Raw genomic sequence first — 20,931 nt, 5'->3', positions numbered from 1 at the left:
GTGTGTGTGTGTGTATATATATATATATATATATATATATTATTGTGGATGTTATATTGTCTACCTAATCTAAGTGGGAATGAGAAAAGGGCTGTATCCACAGGTTGGAATTAAATCTACCAAACCCGCACCAGTTGTAAGGGCTGTTTTATTGCCTTGTGAAAATAAACTACTGGATGAAATAGTTTGATACCTTAGAATCACTTTCTACAGATTATGTAGCTTCTGTGAGTAAAATATTTTTATTCACAACTTCAAAAATTTGAAAAGATTTCATTATGACATATTTTTTTAAGAAACAATTACAACTCTTTGTGTTTGTAAATTTTAGTTTGATTTTTTTTTTGTCTTCCTACATTCTTGTAAAAAATTATCATATCATGAAGTTTTATTTTATAAAACTGTAAATGTTATCTTTTGTTTTGATTTGAAAAAAACACACACATGTAGTTTAATTATGCTTATGAATAAACTGGTTTTGAATAAAAATTACTACTTTACAGTTCCAAAATTATAAGCAAACCAATTTTTTAGCAAATTATTAATCAGAGAGTTTCATTTAATATACTTTTGTTTCAAGCCTTTTCTATATCCATTTATATATTTTTTTTACCTTTATTTTGGGCAATTTTCTTTTCCAATTCAAATTGCTATTTAGGCCAATAATGTAGTGCCTTTATGAAATGAAACTGATACAGTCAAGCTGAAAATGATTTATTTAAGCCTACTTTATCTTGTTCCTTGAAAAACATTTTTCTGTCACACTGCAATGTAAATGAAATATAAAATGATAAAGCATGCTTTAAAAAAAAAAGCAGAACTGTAATTATGATGATAAATTGTATGCCAACAATTTCATGCAGTGATTTATCACCAAGTTAAGGTTTTCTCACTTTGTTCCAATCTTTGCGTGATTGTCCCCTGAACTGGAAGTCGTACTGGCTCATACTGTTGTAAAGAATAGAAAAAAGCTTTTGTTATGTTTATTTCGTCAGTCTATGACTTCCTGAAGCTGAGGTATAGACAATTACATCACATCATGACAACATCATGTTCAAACAGTTTCAACTTTCCTCCTATGAGGCTGGTTGATGTACTCAGAAAATAATTCAAATTCAAAACATTAATGTCTTCTTCAAGAGCTAAAATAAACTAGAATTAAAAATTGGTATTTTTTAATTTGTTATAAAATCCAATAAATAAGATTTTTTATTGAATTAATTTCTACTTAGAAGTTTTTTGTTTTCAAAACAAAAAGTGTACAGAAGAATGACTACAATGTTTTTTTTAATTCAGTGATGCATCTCTCCAGGCAGGATGCACCCATCTGGGTATAATAGCATTAATGTAAGTTTCATGCTATCTTTCAATTTAAGCTAACTCTTTCATGTAAAGGACCATCTGTTGAGTTCCCCGTGTTCATGGATAAGTTGACTACTTTGCGAGTTGTGATGTAGATAATGACTTTACATCATTAGCAATTAATTTTCTTTCTCTTCTGGCTTCTAATGTTATGTATTTATCAACAATACTGTACTATATTAACATTGTTGTTCTCATTTCACAATGAGATATTGTCATAATTTTTTTTAAATAAGTGATCATACATGTGAGCTTTAATGATAGTATCACTCTTTGTATGTCATTAGTTTCAGTATCTTAGAGGGCATTTTGCTGAACAAATTTATTAGAAGTAGTTCTGATTATACAATTAATCTTAGTAGTAAAACAAACAAACTTGAGTTTGTTTTGCTTGACTCAATTCAAACAGAAAACAGTGCATCCAACTGAGTGTATTGTAACTTTGTGACATGGAAAGATTGCATGTTTCGTTTTATTATTTTACAGTACCTGAAAACAGTGTATATTGAAAAAGTGCATTTATTTTGTGTAGTGAGATCATTTGTTTAATTTTAGTGGCTTGATTGTGTGTGTGTGTGTGTGTTATATACCATATCTTAACCTTAATTTTTCATATTTATCACTTGCTTTCCATGTTATTAACAGGTTTAACTTTTCTAATAGTTGAGGTTATGTAGTCTACACTAAATAGCTGAGATTAATTCAACATTATTTTTAAGAAGATAAAGAAGAGGGAGGAATATTTGATTAATAAAATTCTTTTTTTCTTTGTGTGTATTTAGCTTTTTCAAGCTATTTTTAAAAATTAAACATGGCTGTTAAAGTCTTTGAAATATAACTGTTAAATAATTTAGAATGTAAAATATACTCAGCTAGTTATCCTTTTAATATTGGATGTTTATGTTAGGTTCAGTATCGTGTATTAATGTGTTGCCACAGAAATAGTGCCTCTTATAATGAATTGTTGCTTACAGACTGGTTATATTCACTCTAAAATCTTTGTTTTAAAACTGAGATGTGCTTTAACATCAGCAAAAAGATAGAGAGTAGCCAGTTGTTTAGAACAACATTTGACTAATTATATTTGAAAGGTGAAAGGTACCATACATCAAGGAAGTTGTTAGTTTTTATACTTGTTTTAAATGAATATTTTTTCAGAATATCATATTACTAGATGTATTTCTGCAGGGTCCACGAAAGTGTTCTGTTTCAAGAGTAAATAAAACCAAAATTAAGAGTAACAAATAATTTTATTTCTTGCTTTTGAAGTTCACGTCATGCTGAGTTTTAGCCTACAGTGTGCATAATTCTTCTTGTGATTCATGGCAAGAGCACATTTTACTGACATCATGACAGTAGAAATTGCAACATTAAGCATCCCTTATGTGATGTCATTTTAGTGTATAATGACGTACTGACTGACTGACAAACAGCACACTAGTGTATAGTGGTGCAAGTGATTAAAACAGGTGATCCATATATGCAGCCTTTGGAACCCCTTTTGGGGAAATGAAGAACAGACCACTGGTACAATTTATGTATGCCACTTTTATGTGATACACTGTTGTTGTTTTTTGGTGTATTTTTCATGCACCCACTGCAAAGCAGAACAGGGCATATTGGTTTACTCCTGTCCATCCATCCTGACCATGTGAACACGGTATCTCCATATTGGATGGACGGATTATTTTTTTATGAAACTTGTATAACATTTGCTACATGCAAAGTTTTAGAGCTGTTGAAAGTTTCAGTTCCATAGATCAAAATGTCATTGGTAACTAGAAAATCCACCCCAGTCTTGCAGACGTAATATACAACAGATACTACATCATCAAATCTGTGGGACTTAAACATACAGTATATCATCACTGGGGGCATAAACATAATTTGTACTTATTGATACTTGGAATAATATATGAGGTTTTCTTGGCAGGAATTCAAAACTGTGTGTAAGCTTTCATTGTGAAACATTCATAAGTTTTTGTAATTTACACTCATTGCTTGTAGAATTGTAGTTAGTTCTGATTATGTTTTATTAGGGATATTAAGAGACTATTTAATACAAAAACTGTGAATTTTACTTTATATAAACGTTTATTGTAAATTTAAACATTCAACAATGATGGTAAGATTTGACTAGTGTTGTAAATGCTCATTAGTCAAGATGATGCTACTTGTGACAAGTCAACTTAAGTATTGGTAACAGCTGACTCTTCTGATCAATTAGCTTGAAACATTCTTTAATAGAATAATAAAAAAAGAGAAAGATAACTTATTTGTTAAGATGTCAGAAGGAGATGAATTTAAAGACCTGAAGTGTAATGTAAGTCCTCATCACCACCACTGTTACAAGGGTGGGACAGGCAAGAATACAAGGCCTAATACTAATAGAAGCACTATCAGTATCAGAAGGAAAACTAGGTGTGTTTTAGTAAAGGCATCTTAAGTATGCTGTTTTGTGCTGAAGACTAAAAAGCAATGGCTGTATCCATTTGGTATTTATGTTTTAACAGGACAATACTCTTGTTATATGGCTGTATTATTTGCTACAAGCTCTGTCTGCCCTAAGTTGGAGTTTTGTTTAAAAACAACAACAAAAAACACACCAAAACGACCAGTATACCTGATTTATCTATTTCATGAAGTTGTATTATTTAAGTGACTCTGTGGTAAGTGGAAAATGTCAAAAATCCACAAAGCTGGTGTGACCTATGTAGTTAAGATAAGCTCTACATGGTCAGCTACAGTTACAGTTTGCATGGGTTATTTTCACCTATGAAATGAAGCACTTTTGCAAATCTAAGGCAAATTAGCCAGAAGTCATTGATAAAGCTGAGAAAGATAGTCTTTATGGCATGCTTATCATGTTGTTTCACAGTTAGTATATTTGCACACAAACAAAACTGTAAATTTTATCATTTGATAGCTTTTGGGTATATGCATATTCACTGTGAAAGCCAATGTTCACACAAGGCTTAAGTTTTAAAAGTAACTGGATAGCAATATATCTGTGCACCCAAACCTAAATAACTGTGTACTTGTATAGAATGTACTGAATATTACTCAGTCATGGGAAGTTATAGGAGCTTTTTCTTAGTGTTCACTAAAACATGAAGAGCTGAAAGTTACTGAAAAAAAGGATTTATTATGCTTTTTTAGCCAAGCATTATATGATGCATTTATTAGTTTTAAGGTAATTTAAGAAACACACAATACATAATTATGTGGATTGTATGCTAACTTATTATTGATTTAAACAAATTTGAGCACATGTAAATGGGACTATAACAGATTTTATTCTAATTTCATGCATAATATTAAATAAAATGCATAAAGCATGGTAGACCACAGATTATAAATATATATTAATAACCTGGATTAATTTGTATAGTGTTGTGTTAACTTTACACTGATTTTGAATCTTTACTTTGAGATGCTTTTGATGAGATTTTATTGTTCTTTAACTGTAGCCTCACCTGAACATAGTTTAGGGGGAGGTGGGTTAATGCTGCCTGTTGCAGATCTTTATGGAAGATCAACTTCCCCATCTCCAACAGCAGATTTAATGAAAGGAGCAGGAACTACACCAATATTGTCTCATCCACCTGAGCCTGCTTTTGGTGAACAAGTTGACCATTTGGATGGAGTGGTTGCTTCAGAAACTGAAACATCAACAGATCTTGTTTGGGGAGATAGTCCACAACCTATTGGACCTACTGTTGTTCCAGGTGTAAGTCCATTTGATTCTTCATTTCAAATTCTTTCATCTTTACCTGCTCCCATGGACAATGTGGCTAAAGTTCCTTCTCAGTCCGAGGAAAAAATGGATCTCTTCAGTATGGATGAAGCTGATTTTGGATTTGGTGAAATAAACACACATCCTTCTCTTGTGGCAGCCACATCAAAAACAACACCAGCACCACCAACACCACCACCTTCTCCTTTTGGAAATTTGGATATGCCTTCTAGTGCAGTTGGTCTAAGTTCTGTTTTAGATCATGGCCAGTCTTCTCTTCATACTTTACAAGGTGTTTCTTCTTTCCAACAATCGCCAAAGTCTTCAGCACTTGATGATCTTAATTTTACCATCCAAAAAGCCATGAATAGACCTTCTGCATCTCCTGCTTCATCTTCTTACTTGGGAGGATCCAGGTCTTCAGCAAAGTCTTTCTCACCAGTTGGAGTCAGTCCTGTAACTGGGTCTCCACTTAGCTCCTCTGTGCCTCATTTGGATTCTCCAGTGTTGGTTGGAGCACATGTTTCACCCACTCCTACCTCAGGGCTGAGTTCTCCAACTAAACCTCTAACTGGAGCAGGGTCTTCAAGTTCAGGTGACATTGGATTGCAAAGTTGTGTCCATGTTGAGATGTCTTTTGTTTGGTTGTTTGGTTCCAATTCTGTTGTTTTTCAAGTTTCTATATTTTTTGCAATATGAATACCATTTTTGCATTATTTCTATTTCAGTTCACACTTTGTCTGGAGTTATTTTTAATAAAAAAAAATATATATTTTTTTGCATGTAAGTTTTGTTTATTGGTTTTTATTTAATTTTCATATTTCCTGTTTTTGTAAATGGTTTGTATCCTAAAGCATGATAACAATGAAATGCATAGTTTTTTCTAAATGTGTGGTTAAAAAGACAGTTGTTACTGTTTGGATTACTACGTTTATAAATAATTTGAAAAATATCTAAAGCAAAACGGATACATTTCTTTGATTAATAGATATTTTTTTTTAAGGAAGAGTTTTCTATACATGATACTTGAATATTCTTATGTATGTTTTTTTAGGTTTAAGTTTTAATTTAATTCATAGCTTAGATAGAATCTTTTATTTTTAACCATTTTCATTACCTGGTAATTTCACAAGCTTATTAACAATTAAATAAAATTAGTTTTTAAATAAAAACAACAAATATGCAATTGCTTTGATCATAGCATATAAATGCTTCTAGTTTCATTTGTGTTTAACATTTTATAACTATCTGACTTTTTCTGTTAGATAAAAGTTAAAACATTTACAGTTTCTCTTTTAGTCTTTATCAGAGAACCTGAAAAGATGATTTTTTATTAAATTGTTTTCCATTAGCAAAACATGATTTCAGTTTACATTAGGAAGACTTGCCATCTACTTAGTGAAGTATGAATAAACTTATGAATACACTAGAACAGTTGAAGTGGGGGGTGATTTGTATAAAATATTACTGATGTTCTTCAGATTTGTATATTGAATTATTATTGCTCATCAAGGATTTGATCTCCTTGGAGATGTACTTCAGCCGCAACCTGTGACAGGTGGTGTTAGGATTCCACCGACAATAGTTTCAGATACAAAGAAAACACAACCCACTGCAAAAGGAATTGTAAAGGGAGATCTAGACTCTAGTTTAGCCAGTCTGGCTGAGAATCTTTACATTGGTGGTCCTGCTCAACAAATGAAGTAAGTTATCAACTGAAAAGGTGAGAAATGTTACATATTATTTAAGAAAACAAACTGTGTAAGCTGGTAAGAATACATGTATGATTATTGTTCTTAGTAGTGTTTATTCAACAATGAACAAAACTTTATTCTTATTAGTTATTCTACTCATTGCAGTGCATATTTTTATATATTAGCACAATCGATATTAAATTCATGTGTAGGTTGCATTGTAACTAGTGTGTGTGTGTGTGTTAAACATTGTAATAAAATGAAACCTTCCAAAATATAGAAAGAGATATAGATATCCTATAAATCTGAGGAAAAGAGGTTAATAGGAATTAAAATTCATTTATTTATGCTTTGTCAAGAACTCTAGCTTTTTACTGCATGGATTATTATTTTTACCTTTTTTGTTTCTCATCCTATTTCGTGTATAATGGAATTACACGCATCTGGGTAGTGTGTTAACTGTGATGAGTCACCATTTTCTTTGATTGATCTACTTGTTTTGTTGTATTTTTACTCTGTGTGTACTCCCTTGTTTGGCTTCGTGAAACTAAAAAGGAAAAGTAATGAATATGTATCGATATTATTAATGTCACAGAATGGGTGGGGGGTGTCTTGGGTCTACTTCATAATTCAACATGCTTTATGCTTTGTAGTGATAAGTAATAAATTGTGATGGTAGTTTTATTTGTGCATATTTGAATAGAAAGGAACCTGGCTTTTTCTTTAGAAAAAATTCTACTATTAAAATCCCAGATATTTGTAAGTCCTATATGACAATCTGGCAGATTTTTAAAATGGTTAGTCTTTTTTTTTAAACACAATAGAAACTAGGACAGATCTCATCTGTAGTTAATCAAAATGTATGTGATAGCTAAACTAGTCTAACTGGTATGACATTATCTCTCCACCCACCAAAGTTTAAAGGAACTGTGTCCTAAGTCTCTATTTGTTTGCACTTTTGTATTCTTGGATCTATTTTTTGCTGACTTCACATTGTTAACAGTATTTATGTGTAGGCTTATTTTTATAGTTCATGACTGTTCTCGATTGTGACCTCATGATCTTGGCTACTTGGATATTTCCGAGAAGTTTTTTCTTAGGTCTAAGAACACAGATTTGAAGTTCGGTATTAACATAAATTATATTGAGCAGTAAAAATTATTACACAATTTTTTTACAACTTATACCTGATATTTCCTCGTTGATAAATAATTAAATAGAAATTTTAAAAAATAAAATAATAATAGTAATTCTATTAGGCTAGTAGACTTAACAAATTTAAACCTAAACTGTTTAACACTGAACGTTTTAAATAATGGTACTTTGCTACAATTTGTATTTGCATCTATCTTTTATTTTGTATCTGGGGGCAAAAAATCTTTTGAAATTGGAACTTACTTTGGATGTGAGTGAATTTTACGTATTAGTTTTAATGTGATTCATTTAGTTTTAACATAATTGTCTACCCCTGCTATGTTTACTTAGAACACTTGTATTGGTGAGCTATTAATTTTTTTAGTTTAAAAACTGATGTCCATTGCAAATTACAGGTTTGGAGGCCACCAATGGGGTTCTTCAAAACCACCCTCAAAAACTGGTGCTGCAACTACTGGTGCTGGGGCATCAGTCAGCTCAAGTTGGGGATCTTCACAATCTGTATATCAACCAATGGTAAGTACTGTAAAGAGTAAGGTACAGAAACTTTGTTGAGGATTTATTCTTGTGCTTTCGAATGATATTTTTATGTCGTGATAACCAGATATCATGGTTTAAACTACTTTGTTTTTTAACTAACCAGAAACTTGTTTTGTCTGCTTACTACTTTCGTTCTATGTCTATAGAAGTTCAGAACATTGACAACACCCTTCATGGTTTACATACTAATGGCAAAAAAAAAATAGAGAAATTTTGTTTTTAAATGTATAAGTTCTTGTGACCATGCAAAGAATTATATGTCTGCACTTTGGATCTGTAATATACAAATTGAATATCTTTTATGGGGTTTTATGTGTCTAAGGTTTCTATTGTCAACATATATGTATAATACCTGCCTTTTTATTTCTGTCTTGGATACACTTGTTTTTTTTGTTTATATTTGTGGGTACTGTGTGCTGTTATGCTAGGCAGCTGGTCAAGTTTATTTTACAGGTATGTTTTCCTCTTTCTCTAGAACACGGCTCTGTGCATCTCATAAATTTTAATTATTTTGCAAGATGTTTACATTTTGATTTGGTTCATCTTACTTTACCAGTGTTAGTAATTAAAAAGTAATAGGTAAGTTTTTCTCATATAAGGAGAAATACAATAGTAAAACTAAATTTGGAAATGGTTAAGAACATTAACACAAATTACACAAAGGTTAAGTACTTTGTTGATGTTAATGCAATGTAATCAGGGTCAACATGTAAGAAGGAAAACTGCTATAAATACAAGTAAAAGTAATGTGACATTATAGTGTAATAATATTTATTTGGGGACATTAAAATGTCGAGTTATAGGAGGCCTCAGCAGTGAAATCAACAGTGCTTATTTCATTTTTTGTAAGTTTCTCTTGATTCCTCACATGTGACTTTGGTATCAGAAAAGTCTATTGTTTGTGATTCAAATACATGTGGAAGGAGATGAGAATGTTCTTCTACTTACACCCCCAATTCATGAACCTTTTTCCTTATGTCAAAATATGAACAATACAGACAAGAAACTTGGTAAATACATCCATGTGTCAGTGTATCGGAATGTTTATCTGAAACCAAGCTGAATAGTTTTTGACCTGTGTAGTATATTATTTTTTTCTAGCAATCTTATCTCAGGTTTTCTTAATAGCAGTTGAAATGGATGAAATGCAGCAATAAACAGGTTTATCATTAAGATTAATTTCTTCTACAAACCATAGTGTGTCACAACATATAACCTTAGCATCATGTAAGAGACTTTTGAAGAGAGAGAATAGATTAATTTATTATTATGTTGATTGGACTTGGCATTATTTGTACTAAATAATCAAAAAGAACGCACCCAACTATTAGAACAGGTTACAACACTGATGTCAAGTTGATGTTAAGTGAGCAGTCAAAAGAAAAAGACAATACTTCAAGAAGAATTATGAACAAAAATAAACCTACTTGAAGACCAGGTTGTTTGGTTACAGAGATATCAAATAGAAAATTGGCCCCCCTCCTACCACGATCACCTGTCACATCTTCTCTTTCAGGAATTGTTTATAGTTCTATCTTACGTTTAATTATATATTACCTATAACTAATAGAAAACTAAGGTTTTCATCTATCTAATGATGTATTGTATAATGTTGAGTTCTGAACAGATAATTGTCAATTTCGCTCAGAGTACAAGCTCCGTTCCCATGGGAAAGCTAACGACTAGCTTGGATGAATTTGTAACAGCTCTTGTTTCATAGTTAGAAAGATAGAAAAAATTTAAGAGTTAGGGGAAATTGTTTACTTTTTGCATGTTATTAGTCTATGTTTTTTGGTGCATTATTTAATTAAATAGAAATAATTTATTGCATTACTACCATTTGTATTAAAAAATGTAGGGTTAAGTGTCATTGACAATCAACAGCAAGAAAAAATAACATTGGTTAAGTACTTTATTTTTTATTTTTCATGTTTATTCTTTATTTATTATTATAAAAGAAACTAAAATGTTGAAATAGGGATCTTTTTAGGTTAGTTAAGATTATATTAAGTAAAATAAATAATAATATAATAAAAATGCACACAAGCAGCTCGAGGGTAATGTAATTCAATAGCATAACTTGAGCTGCATGTTCCCCGAGTGATTAACAACTTATAATGGTACAGATAGTAATTAGACACTGTTCATAGTTCAATCAAAAGGGCATTAAAACAATAAAATTTAATTATAAGTAGATGTATACTGTTACCAGCTTAAACTACTTAGGATAAACGAATGTAGTTTCATGTTACAATTTGAAGTCCTTCTAGAAAGATAAAAAAAGTAATTTAGATTTATTTTGATTTTTTTGGTGGTTACGAGGTTAGTCAAATTGACTGATCCCATTTCTTGATATGGTAGAGAAAATAACAGATAAAATATAAAGTGTTACTGAAAACAAATGTTTGAAATGTATTCAGGAAGTTTTAGGGGTTACACAAAGGAATTCTGAGATTTTTGAGATGAGAAAAAGTATTTTTTAATCTTAACATGAAAATCACTTAGCACATAGACTATTCAAAACAAATACTCAAAATATTTATGGACAAATCTTTATTTTGTTTTTTAAAAATACTTTACTAAAAATATGATATTTTTTATGTGAAAAACTTATAATGTTAACTGAAAGTCTGCTAAATTTTGTGAAGATATACACACTATATTGAGAGTTATATGTATTAAACGAGTACAAGAAGGTCACATGGTTGGTCAAATTGACCGAGCCTGTGTTGAGAGAGTTAAAAGGACCAGCTTTAAGGACATTAACTGAATGTGCATGATGTCTTTAATCATATTATTCAAAGTTGCTGTTTTGGTTGACCATTCTAAATGGCTATTTAGGGGTGAGGAGCACAACTCTCCTTCCTCAAGTCCTTTGTTTGATTCAAAGTGAGGATTCTGGCAGAGGAACATAAGAGATGTAGAAACCGTATTTGAAATGAACATTTTAGAGCTCAAATATAATTCACAAAGGCATTCACCTCTATTGTTCCATTCCTACCTTCTTTACTAAACTAGTGGTATGTGAAAGAAATTTGTACCACGTACAGTTGGTTATGTACAGTGTTGAAGCAATTTGGAAATACTCCAAAGAAACAGATAATTATTGACTAGGAGATTCCAGTAGTAGTGTTTGTGAGACACACAGATCTGAATATAATTCTTTTCAGTGCTCTTAGTCTTGGTGTATCTTTAGAAGAGTACAGGAAATGAAAATGGAGGCATCCCACCCACAACGCTGCAAATTATTTCAATATGTAATCTCTGTAAAACATACGTTTTGATACATGCCTATTTTAAAAATATTTGATTTAAATAGGAAAAATGCTTGTGATTACAGTCAATGTTTTAAAGTCTCGTACTAAATCACTGATACTTTTACATTTATGAAATTCAAATGGAAAACATCCTGAAATCCTGAAAATGTTCTGCGAGGGAAAAGTTTTTGATCTCATATGACGCATCTTTTCAATACAGGCACCATTTTTCCTTACACGTAGGTAAAATATACAAAGTGTAACGGGTCATTTTGTTAATGCAGGTTTGCTTTATTTTAATATATAACTTTTGAATATTACTTACATATAAGTATCTCGTATGTTTCACATACTATTTTTCTTCAATTATTATATTTAAGACTAGAATAATTTATACATTTGAAACTCTTAGGGTAGTGCTGGGCAGTTTGGAGGAGGAACAGGAGCTGGTATTATGAGTAGCTCTTTTACTCAGCAACCAAAACCTGGAATTCTACAACAAAGCTTTGGGGTAAGTTTGTTACATACTTCAAAAATGCTTGCTCACAACAACTTTCAGTAGTAATGATTAGAATTTTGATAAGAGAGGTACACAGTTGTTAAAACAATAATAGTCCAGTGCTCTAAAATAATGCAATAAAAACAATTCCAACGGATTTTTATCCAGAAGGGCACACATGAACAATATATTAAAGATATTGAATTATGTTGTTGGAAAATGTGTATTAAAAAAACCATAAGTATGATAATTGTAAAGCTTTTATGGTCAAAGTTGGCCAAAAAATATTTGTATAACAATTTATTTCCAATTATATATTGCATAGGAAGAGTAGGAGGAAGACAGTTTGCCTGAACAATGGTAGTAACTTTCTCTGTAAATTTAATATGGTTCAACTTGTCCAGTTCATCATTCAAGTTTCCATTGTACAAGGCAAGAAGAGCTCCTCAGCTAGCACGATCTCTTATGAATTTGCTAGTTTGATGTCTAAAGTCTAGTCTTTAACTTCAGAAGAAGACCCTTGGCAATACCAAAGAGATGTGATGTTATATCACATCCACCAACTGCATGTGTAAAGATGATATGAAGTCCTTTGTTTTGTTCTTCTCACTGTTACTAGATTTTGCTTCCAGCGTGAAAAATATGTCATTGAACTTGAGTTTTGTATGATCTCTAAAAGGCCAGTGTCTTCACCACTAAACAAAGTTGGTTGGCTTGCTGCAGATTCCAAAACTTTTTTCACAATAAGTCAGCATTGTCTCTGGCATGGAAGGTCTTACACTCAACACGCAGAAGAATTTATGCGTATAGTTTGTATTTGTCATAAAGAGCTCTTTTTTTGGAGCAGAGCACAATGTTTTCACTGAAATTATCACAACTATCATCACTGTTTCTTCTAAGATGGTTTTTGTTGATGGTCTGTTTCCATAGCCACCAAAGATGACAATTGCTCTCCTATATCTTTGTGACATACACTGTACGTACAAGTAAATGAGAGCATTGGCATTGTAGGTTGATCCACAAGGTCATATCACACCATAAAACACAGAGTCACCATCAAGAACGTTTTGGACTTGTGTTTCTTGTTACAACTAACAATCTAGATTTTCCTCACAAACCAGCAGTAATTACCCAATGAAGTATTGTTTCCTTTTCATGGGAGTTCAGGGGAATCGAACAGAGCTGATGGAATACTGCAGAATTCATATTTGAACAGTAATGGTATTTTCTCCATTATGTTTTAACTTTTGAGCAGTTGGGACCAGTCTCTGATACAGAAGTATGGGGGCTATACAAACAGTTTCATGACCAACATTTGCTGCAGGTTGGTTACTGTTTCTGCTAGCTTTTTTTTTTTTAGAGGAGAATTCCATGATGTTTATGTTATTCGTGTTCCGTGTGATTTTGCACTTAATTACTTTAGCTTGATCAGCACTTACTAAGATGCATAATGCAAACAAAATATCTAGTACTTGTTTAGTCTAGTTCCATTATTGAAATCAGTTTACAGGTTTAGTTTGTTATATCTGGATGTTGAATTGCACATTTGTAACTGAAGTCAGTTTCATAAAAGGTGATCAGTATGGTTGATAAAGGTATGGATTTTTTAAGATTTTACTTTTGAGAGCCTCTGGTATTAAATAATGTTTTGATAAATATATTTCCCTATACTTTTGAGATGTTGTTCAGCAATGTTATTTTTTTTAGCTGAATACTTAATTTGTTTTATTGCTATTTGTGTAATGTTAGTTTTTAGATTACTGGACCCTGAAGGGTTGACTATGAATTAGTTAAAAAATACCTTTGATAATAAAATAGTACATATAAAAAACAAAAAACAATTAATATAAGTAGAACAAAGATAGATATTAAGAATGTTTTTGTTTCTTCTTAATGAAAATTATATAAAAGTACACCTATATCTAATGGTTCTCAAACATTCCTCAAAGTTAGCTCTGCAAAATTGGTGGTAGATTTAGGTGAATTGTTTTTTTAATAGTAGAACCAGTAGAAGAGAACAGAAAAAAAAAAGAAGTAAATTTGAGAAATCATCTTTTAGCATCACAAAACAATTCTGATTTATAAATAAATACTTACAGAATCAGTATCCTTTGTTATGAAAGTACATCAAAAGTTCTCAGTTTTATCTTTACAGCTTAAACTTTTACGTTTCTTCTTTTTTCTCAGGTAGGAAATGCAATGAGATCCCCAATGGTATCTACAGGTATGGGAATGAGTAGTGGAATGAATATGTCCATGGGGATGGGAATTGCTCAGCCTCAACAGCCCATGGGAATCTTTGGAGGGATCCAACCTCAACAACCTGTGGGTAATATGCAGAGATCCTCAAAACTTTCACCATCTGATACCAGTGATCCATTTGGAGCACTATGAAAGGCATGTCTCGTCTTTATCAATTCCACCATCCCACATCTACCCATCTTATCTACCAAAAAACATAGTTTTTGAACTATGAAATTTCTGTTCAATCATGTTGAAGGCTTTCAGTGTTAAACATTAGAACAAAATGAAAAGTTTTTGGTATTTTTTGTAATATCAAAAGTATTAGCTAAATTTATCAAATATCAACCAAAATATACTACGCATTTTAATTGGGGTGCTTGTTTTGCCTTTTCCCTCCTTTTGTTTATGTAACTGGAATACAGAGGAAAACATTCTAATCGTGTGGAGAAGTAGTTTTTTTTGTTTTTTTTGTAATATCAAAAGTATTAGCTAAATTTATCAAATATCAACCAAAATATACTACGCATTTTAATTGGGGTGCTTGTTTTGCCTTTTCCCTCCTTTTGTTTATGTAACTGGAATACAGAGGAAAACATTCTAATCGTGTGGAGAAGTATGTTTAATGTCGCTTGATAAGCATAAATTTGTGTATAAAATAAGCATCTCTTGTCTGTGAAAATGAGATACCTATACAAAATTACTAGGACTTTTCTTTATTTCTAGTTGTGAGTTTTAAACGGCAAATGAAGAGCCTTCTGTCAAAAACCTTTGAAGAGTTTAAAAAGTAAACTTTGGTCATAATGATTTTTTTTTTCTTTTTTCAGAAAGTTTTAGATAGAACTGATGCATAGAAGATACCCCACCACATTCTGAGATTGTAATATTATGTAGGCTTGTGTCATTGTATCTATAAAAGATTTGTACGTTTAGGCTTGAGAGTTCCAAAGAAAGGTTTCATCAACTTATCTACCCTGTATTTGATCACCATAAACTTGGGAGTGACTTCAACAATGTGAATGAAACTGTTGTTCATGCTCTGCTGATGTATTCTGTTTATCTATAGTATATATTTGTGGCATCTATATTTCATATGTTAATATATATAAATGCGAAAGGCCATATCTTGTATCAGGTACTTACATTTACATATGTATTTCCATATTTATGCAAAGTCAGATGGTTTTGTGAAAGTTGAGTTTATCTTAGAGAGAACATTGTTTGTGCCATATTTGAATGGTAGGAAGAAGAACTGTAATATTGTATAGAACATCTGCAGGCAGAATTTTGTGTTTCTTTTGGTAGGTAGTTTGTTAAAGTATTTATTGTTGAGCATTGTTTCTGTTCTGTTTGAATATCACACACTTGTTTTATCCATTGTTAACTAAATGATATGTGGCAGTTGTGTGTTTCATTTGATTCAAGTAAGCTTGTGTGTGTGTGTGTCTATATATATATTTATACATGTATGCCTATGTATATGCACACACACAGATATATGTAGCTATTATATTGAATCTAGAAAAATATCCAAAAGTCGACTGTGAATATTGTAGTGCATCAATTGAAACTGAAATGAAGTTACTTATTTTTGTGTAGTTTCTAGCGGAAATGTAAATGTACGTACATAATGACACTTCTGTGATGGTTCAAAGTTCTTCTATTTTAAACACATAAAAAAAGCATGCGAACAGTTTTGTTTGATATGTAAATATAACTAAAACTGTAAAAACTAAAATGTTCTATTTACATATCACAAAATGAATTTGACAGTTTGTAACTATGTTTTATTCATATCTCTCTCTGTTTCTTCTAGTGCCAAGATTAAATGTTTTAGATAAGAGTTTTTGTGAAACATTGTTGGTGAGTCTTTTTAAAATGTAACTTTTTTTTTGTACCTGTCTAAATTTGATAAAATAGTTTGAAAAAAAATGTTAAAAAGGAGGGGTCCCCTTAAAGAGCTGTTTTTGGCCCTACTATGAATTTCAATCACTGGAACATACATGAAAGTCTGGCAGGTAGCAACTCCAAAAACATCTATGATTACCTTTTCAGGGTGTTATTAAGGAAGAAACACACACAGTATCACAGTGTTATTCCTGCAACCTGTAGAAAGCATGGCTATAGTGAGAATGAAGTACAGAGATGATGTGAAAGAGTAGATAGAAATGTTCAACTCCACAAAGTTCACGTCACTAGAACCTATGTCCCCAGAACTACTGCATTCCACCCTGCTGCACCAGTGACATGGTATTGAAATAGGGCAGGAACCCTTTGACTGTTGGTGGACTGTCACATCCCATTTTCAATACTTGGGCATGTCTGCTGGTCAATGGAGAAAAGTAAGGAGTATGACTATTCAATGTCACTATTATGAATGTGAGAGTGTATAGGAATATTTGATGTCACAGTTGCTAAGATTTTCAGCATTCATTATGTCATATTTATTGTCCTTACTTTATGAGCACGTGTATGTATCACACTAGTTTTTATATATATCCCATTACATGTGAAATATGTACCATAAATATGGTGGTGGTATGCGCATGTGCTCGATGTTAAAGTCAAGTTTGTTTCTGCATAAACAACTGATTTCTTTTCGTAAAGTGGTACAATACCCATAATATGCACCCCATATTGACAAAACACATTACACAAATCTTCATATTGATTGTTGGGAGGTAGGGCAGTACTGGGACTGCCAAAAGCACCAATTATTGTTACCTTCTCAAAACTTTATTATTAATTGATGGATTTTAGGGCAAAAAAATGGTCCTTATGGGGACACATTCTTTTCCATTGTTATTTTTAGGTGTGTATAATTGTAATGAAATGTAAGAAGCTAGTATGATGATGCAAGAAACTACTCTGCCGAAAGATCTTCAAAGAAAAAAATTTTTTTTAACAAACATCCCTTCCCTGAACAAATAAGAGGAAACAGGACTATTCTAAAAAGGTTTTTCTCCTTGCACAGCTCTGTCTTATGAATATTGTTATAAACACTTGCATAAAAAAGCAAAAAAAAAAGAAAAAGAAATTGGTTAAGAGTATGATTTAATATTTTAAACTGGTGGTATTTTGATTTTATACATATCAGACTAGAATGGCTCTTCAGTAAAAAAAAGAATTGAGTCTGTAAATAATAGATTTTCCACACTGATTCCAAAGGAGTTGTAAATACTAAAAAACTGATTTGTTGAATGAATGAAAAATGTACTTTGGACAAACAGTAATCTTATTTATACAACACAAACCCCAAAATATCAAGGTTTCACAAACAGATGTATAATGAACAGAGTTGTTGAGGTAAATGTAATAAAGGGTCTGTAATATAATATAATTTTCATTAGGTAGCAATTTCTCATGTGACACCACAGTTTTAACGTTAGATTGGTATCGGTGGCATAGGAAGTGGTAAGGCCATTCATTGGCACATATAGCTACAACTTATGTATTAAAACTTGCTTCTTTTAATTCTGTACGTTACGTTGTATGTATGTAATATTTGTAGTTAAAATGACTCAATATTCATTCTCATAGAATGAAATTTTCAAACATTTTCTCGGGGAGGGCATGCCTCCAGACCCCCCATAGAAATGGCCTGACCACTCAAAAATTGTTTTTTACAGCAAAGAGTATGAAAAGATTCGTTATGTTTTGAATAGCACATATATGAAGTTTGATAGTGAATAATACATTGTTCAACTTGACACATCTACCAGATATTGTTTTCTAAACTTTTAAGTACACATAAGAATGTGATGTTTATATACAAATATTGGGAAAGTACAATGTTAGTAGTTCCTACGAGTTGCAAGCAGTTGAAGATATTTGTTTTTTATGAAATAAAACCATCAGCTGTGTGTGTAATTTAGTTAAGTTGAGTATAATCACCAGTATGATATAAGTATAATACTTGGTGTGAAGATGTTATTTACTGTTTGTTCTTTTTAAAGAAACTGGTACAGCACAAAGTTATTGAATTACTTGTTCAGAAAAATAATGTTTTCTTAATATATACAGTGAGTGAGAGCCTTAAACATAATGTTTATTCTTTCTGTCATACTTAAAAAAGTAGCATTGGTTTTGATATCAAGTGTTGTAAGTCAGTTAAAAGAATATATTGGTTTAGTTTATCCTAATTTGAACTGAATATTTACCATTTTATCAAATTAAAACATGATATAACATGTGAATTTGCTGGTGTTTGCCAAAAATGAACTTGCCATTTAGTAACATAACTGCAAAGGTGTAATTACAACTAAAATATAGCTGCAGTATAATGAAGTGTATATAGAGGGGAGGCATGGAGATGTACTTTTTCAGCTATTGGTCAACATTAGGTTACATGTAAAATATTACAATTTAAGCGGAGCTACGGTGTTTTATTAGAAAGTTGTTACACTATAGGTCCAATGTGTGTACATTGTTAGCTGTACTTAGACTGTGTGGTATCTTTTTTCAACTATGTTGAAAGTTGTTGAAGATTGAGATAAGACCATACAGACAGATTAACATGAATATCAAAGACATTTCCTTAAGTAGATCATTTGGTTTGCCTACAGTAGCCAGAACCTCTAGGAAACAACTTTGGTGAGATTCTTTACCGGATATATTAGTCTCTAACTGCTGAGATATCTAGGCCTAAAAACAATCATTCCATTGTAAAATACCTAGTTTATAATTATTTGCTTTGTCAGTGATCATACAAAGCTGGGCTTTGGGGATGGCAAATCTGTCTGTTATTAGTATTTATTTTTCCTGTACTTCTGTACATCCCAAAAGCAATACCATCAATGTTAACTCAATAGAAATCTTTGAGTCAAACTATACAGCAAACTTTGTGTAACTTCTGTTATTTTATGTTGGAAATGGTAAATAAAACTTAACTGGTTGTAGAAACTAGAGCCTTTGGGTCATTTTTTCCTAACAGTATTTCTAAACTTTAAATAACTTATTTGTTTATATACTATTCACTACTGATGGGGCTTGTATATTGCAATTCTCAATGTAACTTTTACTACATCTAGTGTGAAGAACTAACAGAAAAAAAAAAATGAAGGTTACATTCACCATTTTCTTAAGATACATAGAAAACCACATCGGTAATTGGTGGGATTAACTGCCATATTGGCATAATTTTTGTAATTAGTATGTTACTAGGGGTGCCTTAACCATAAAATTAATGGAACTACAAGTAATTTATTGAATAAATAGTTAATAAAAATGGTTTAAAAAAGTCAGTGGGATGGAACTTCGTCACAAATTCTATGGTTATTAATTAAACCAAGAATAATTATATCGGATAGTTGATCTATTAGAGATGTGATAGGTTTTCTGTAAAATCTTCAAATATGGTGGGGAATTGGTTTCAAAATTAGTTCAAAAATTTAATAATAATTATATCTGCCTCACGGAGAAAGAAGTATAATCACAACAACCCGTCAATGTGTAATATTACAGAAATCTAGCCATACTTTCCGATATACTGAAGTGCATACATAAGCAAGTGAAGATACAAATGACTCTAGTGTTGTCAGTGAATCAGTCTTAAAAACATGATTGTTTGATTAATGTAACCATACTGATTGCTATTAAACGAAAAAATGCGTATATTTCAGAACCACGTGCTTGGAAACCACATTATTTTTTACTTTTCATTACATGAAATCCGCTCATAATGCTATGTAATTTTTGACCTTACTCGAATATCCTAATAATTAAGAAACCGTACATCTAAGAATCATGACTCCAATGTAATGTTTAACAATCAAATTTAGCTGATTTAGTGTCGAGGAGACCAGGCAGTGGGGATGATTGTAGCTACAGCAAATATCTACTGTACTGTTAAAATAAACGTTCTCAGCCCAGAGTAAGGGAAGCTGAAATCCCAAAAGTATCTTGGAAGAAGAACGATAACAATAATTGCCCATGAAAACAACTTGAGAATGCTCGAGCTAAGGATGTTAATATCTGGTTCTGTCGTTAGATGGGAATTTATAACATCGTTTTGGTTACCAAATAGCTCCAAAAGCTCCCTTGTATTAAGGTGTGCTCGTATCAGCGAGACATTATAGAGCTTTGAGTAGGTTTATAAAATGATGGTTTAACTGCCTAAAACTTATGAGAGAGGTAAACCTTAGAAGTAGAGCCTTACTTGAAAACAGTAGCTGCTGCTGTTGTCCTTATATCAATGGCACAGTCAAATAATATGGAAAAAAAAGAACATAATGAAAGTAGGAAATAATTTTAGTATGTTTAGATTGGGTTACACCAAACACAAAAATGCTGAATAGCAATGCAGTATAGAACAAGAGTATTAAAAATTATTACCTTTAAAGTGAAGTAGAGATCCTGCTATAAAATGTAATGAAACAAGAATTAAAACCACAATCATAAATTTTTAAAATTTAATCCCTACTTTGGAAGCTTTTTACACGTGTCCAT

General features: G+C 31.6%; 1 protein-coding gene across 6 annotated transcripts in view; it reads left to right on the top strand.

The window, feature by feature from the left end:
- LOC106459060 (phosphatidylinositol-binding clathrin assembly protein LAP-like) overlaps positions 1 to 19,386 on the top strand; it is a 95,987-nt gene extending 76,601 nt beyond the window's left edge. For 5 of the 6 annotated variants that reach the window (XM_022385459.1, XM_022385456.1, XM_022385458.1 and 2 more), the window contains 6 exons: positions 4,833 to 5,693; positions 6,612 to 6,801; positions 8,343 to 8,463; positions 12,157 to 12,255; positions 14,431 to 14,640; positions 15,312 to 19,386. In XM_022385459.1, coding sequence (XP_022241167.1) covers positions 4,833 to 5,693; positions 6,612 to 6,801; positions 8,343 to 8,463; positions 12,157 to 12,255; positions 14,431 to 14,637 — 1,478 coding nt within the window. In that variant the 3' untranslated portion in view covers positions 14,638 to 14,640; positions 15,312 to 19,386. The remainder of the gene's footprint in view (positions 1 to 4,832; positions 5,694 to 6,611; positions 6,802 to 8,342; positions 8,464 to 12,156; positions 12,256 to 14,430; positions 14,641 to 15,311) is intronic. The other variant, XM_022385460.1, reaches the window with a different exon arrangement.
- The last annotated feature ends 1,545 nt before the right edge of the window (positions 19,387 to 20,931 follow it).

Source organism: Limulus polyphemus, unplaced genomic scaffold (assembly GCF_000517525.1).
Source record: "Limulus polyphemus unplaced genomic scaffold, Limulus_polyphemus-2.1.2 Scaffold553, whole genome shotgun sequence".
In the NCBI taxonomy this organism is placed as follows: Eukaryota; Metazoa; Arthropoda; class Merostomata; order Xiphosura; family Limulidae; genus Limulus; species Limulus polyphemus.
Note: the sequence above shows the minus strand (reverse complement) of the source record. Positions and strands in the feature narration are given on the sequence as shown.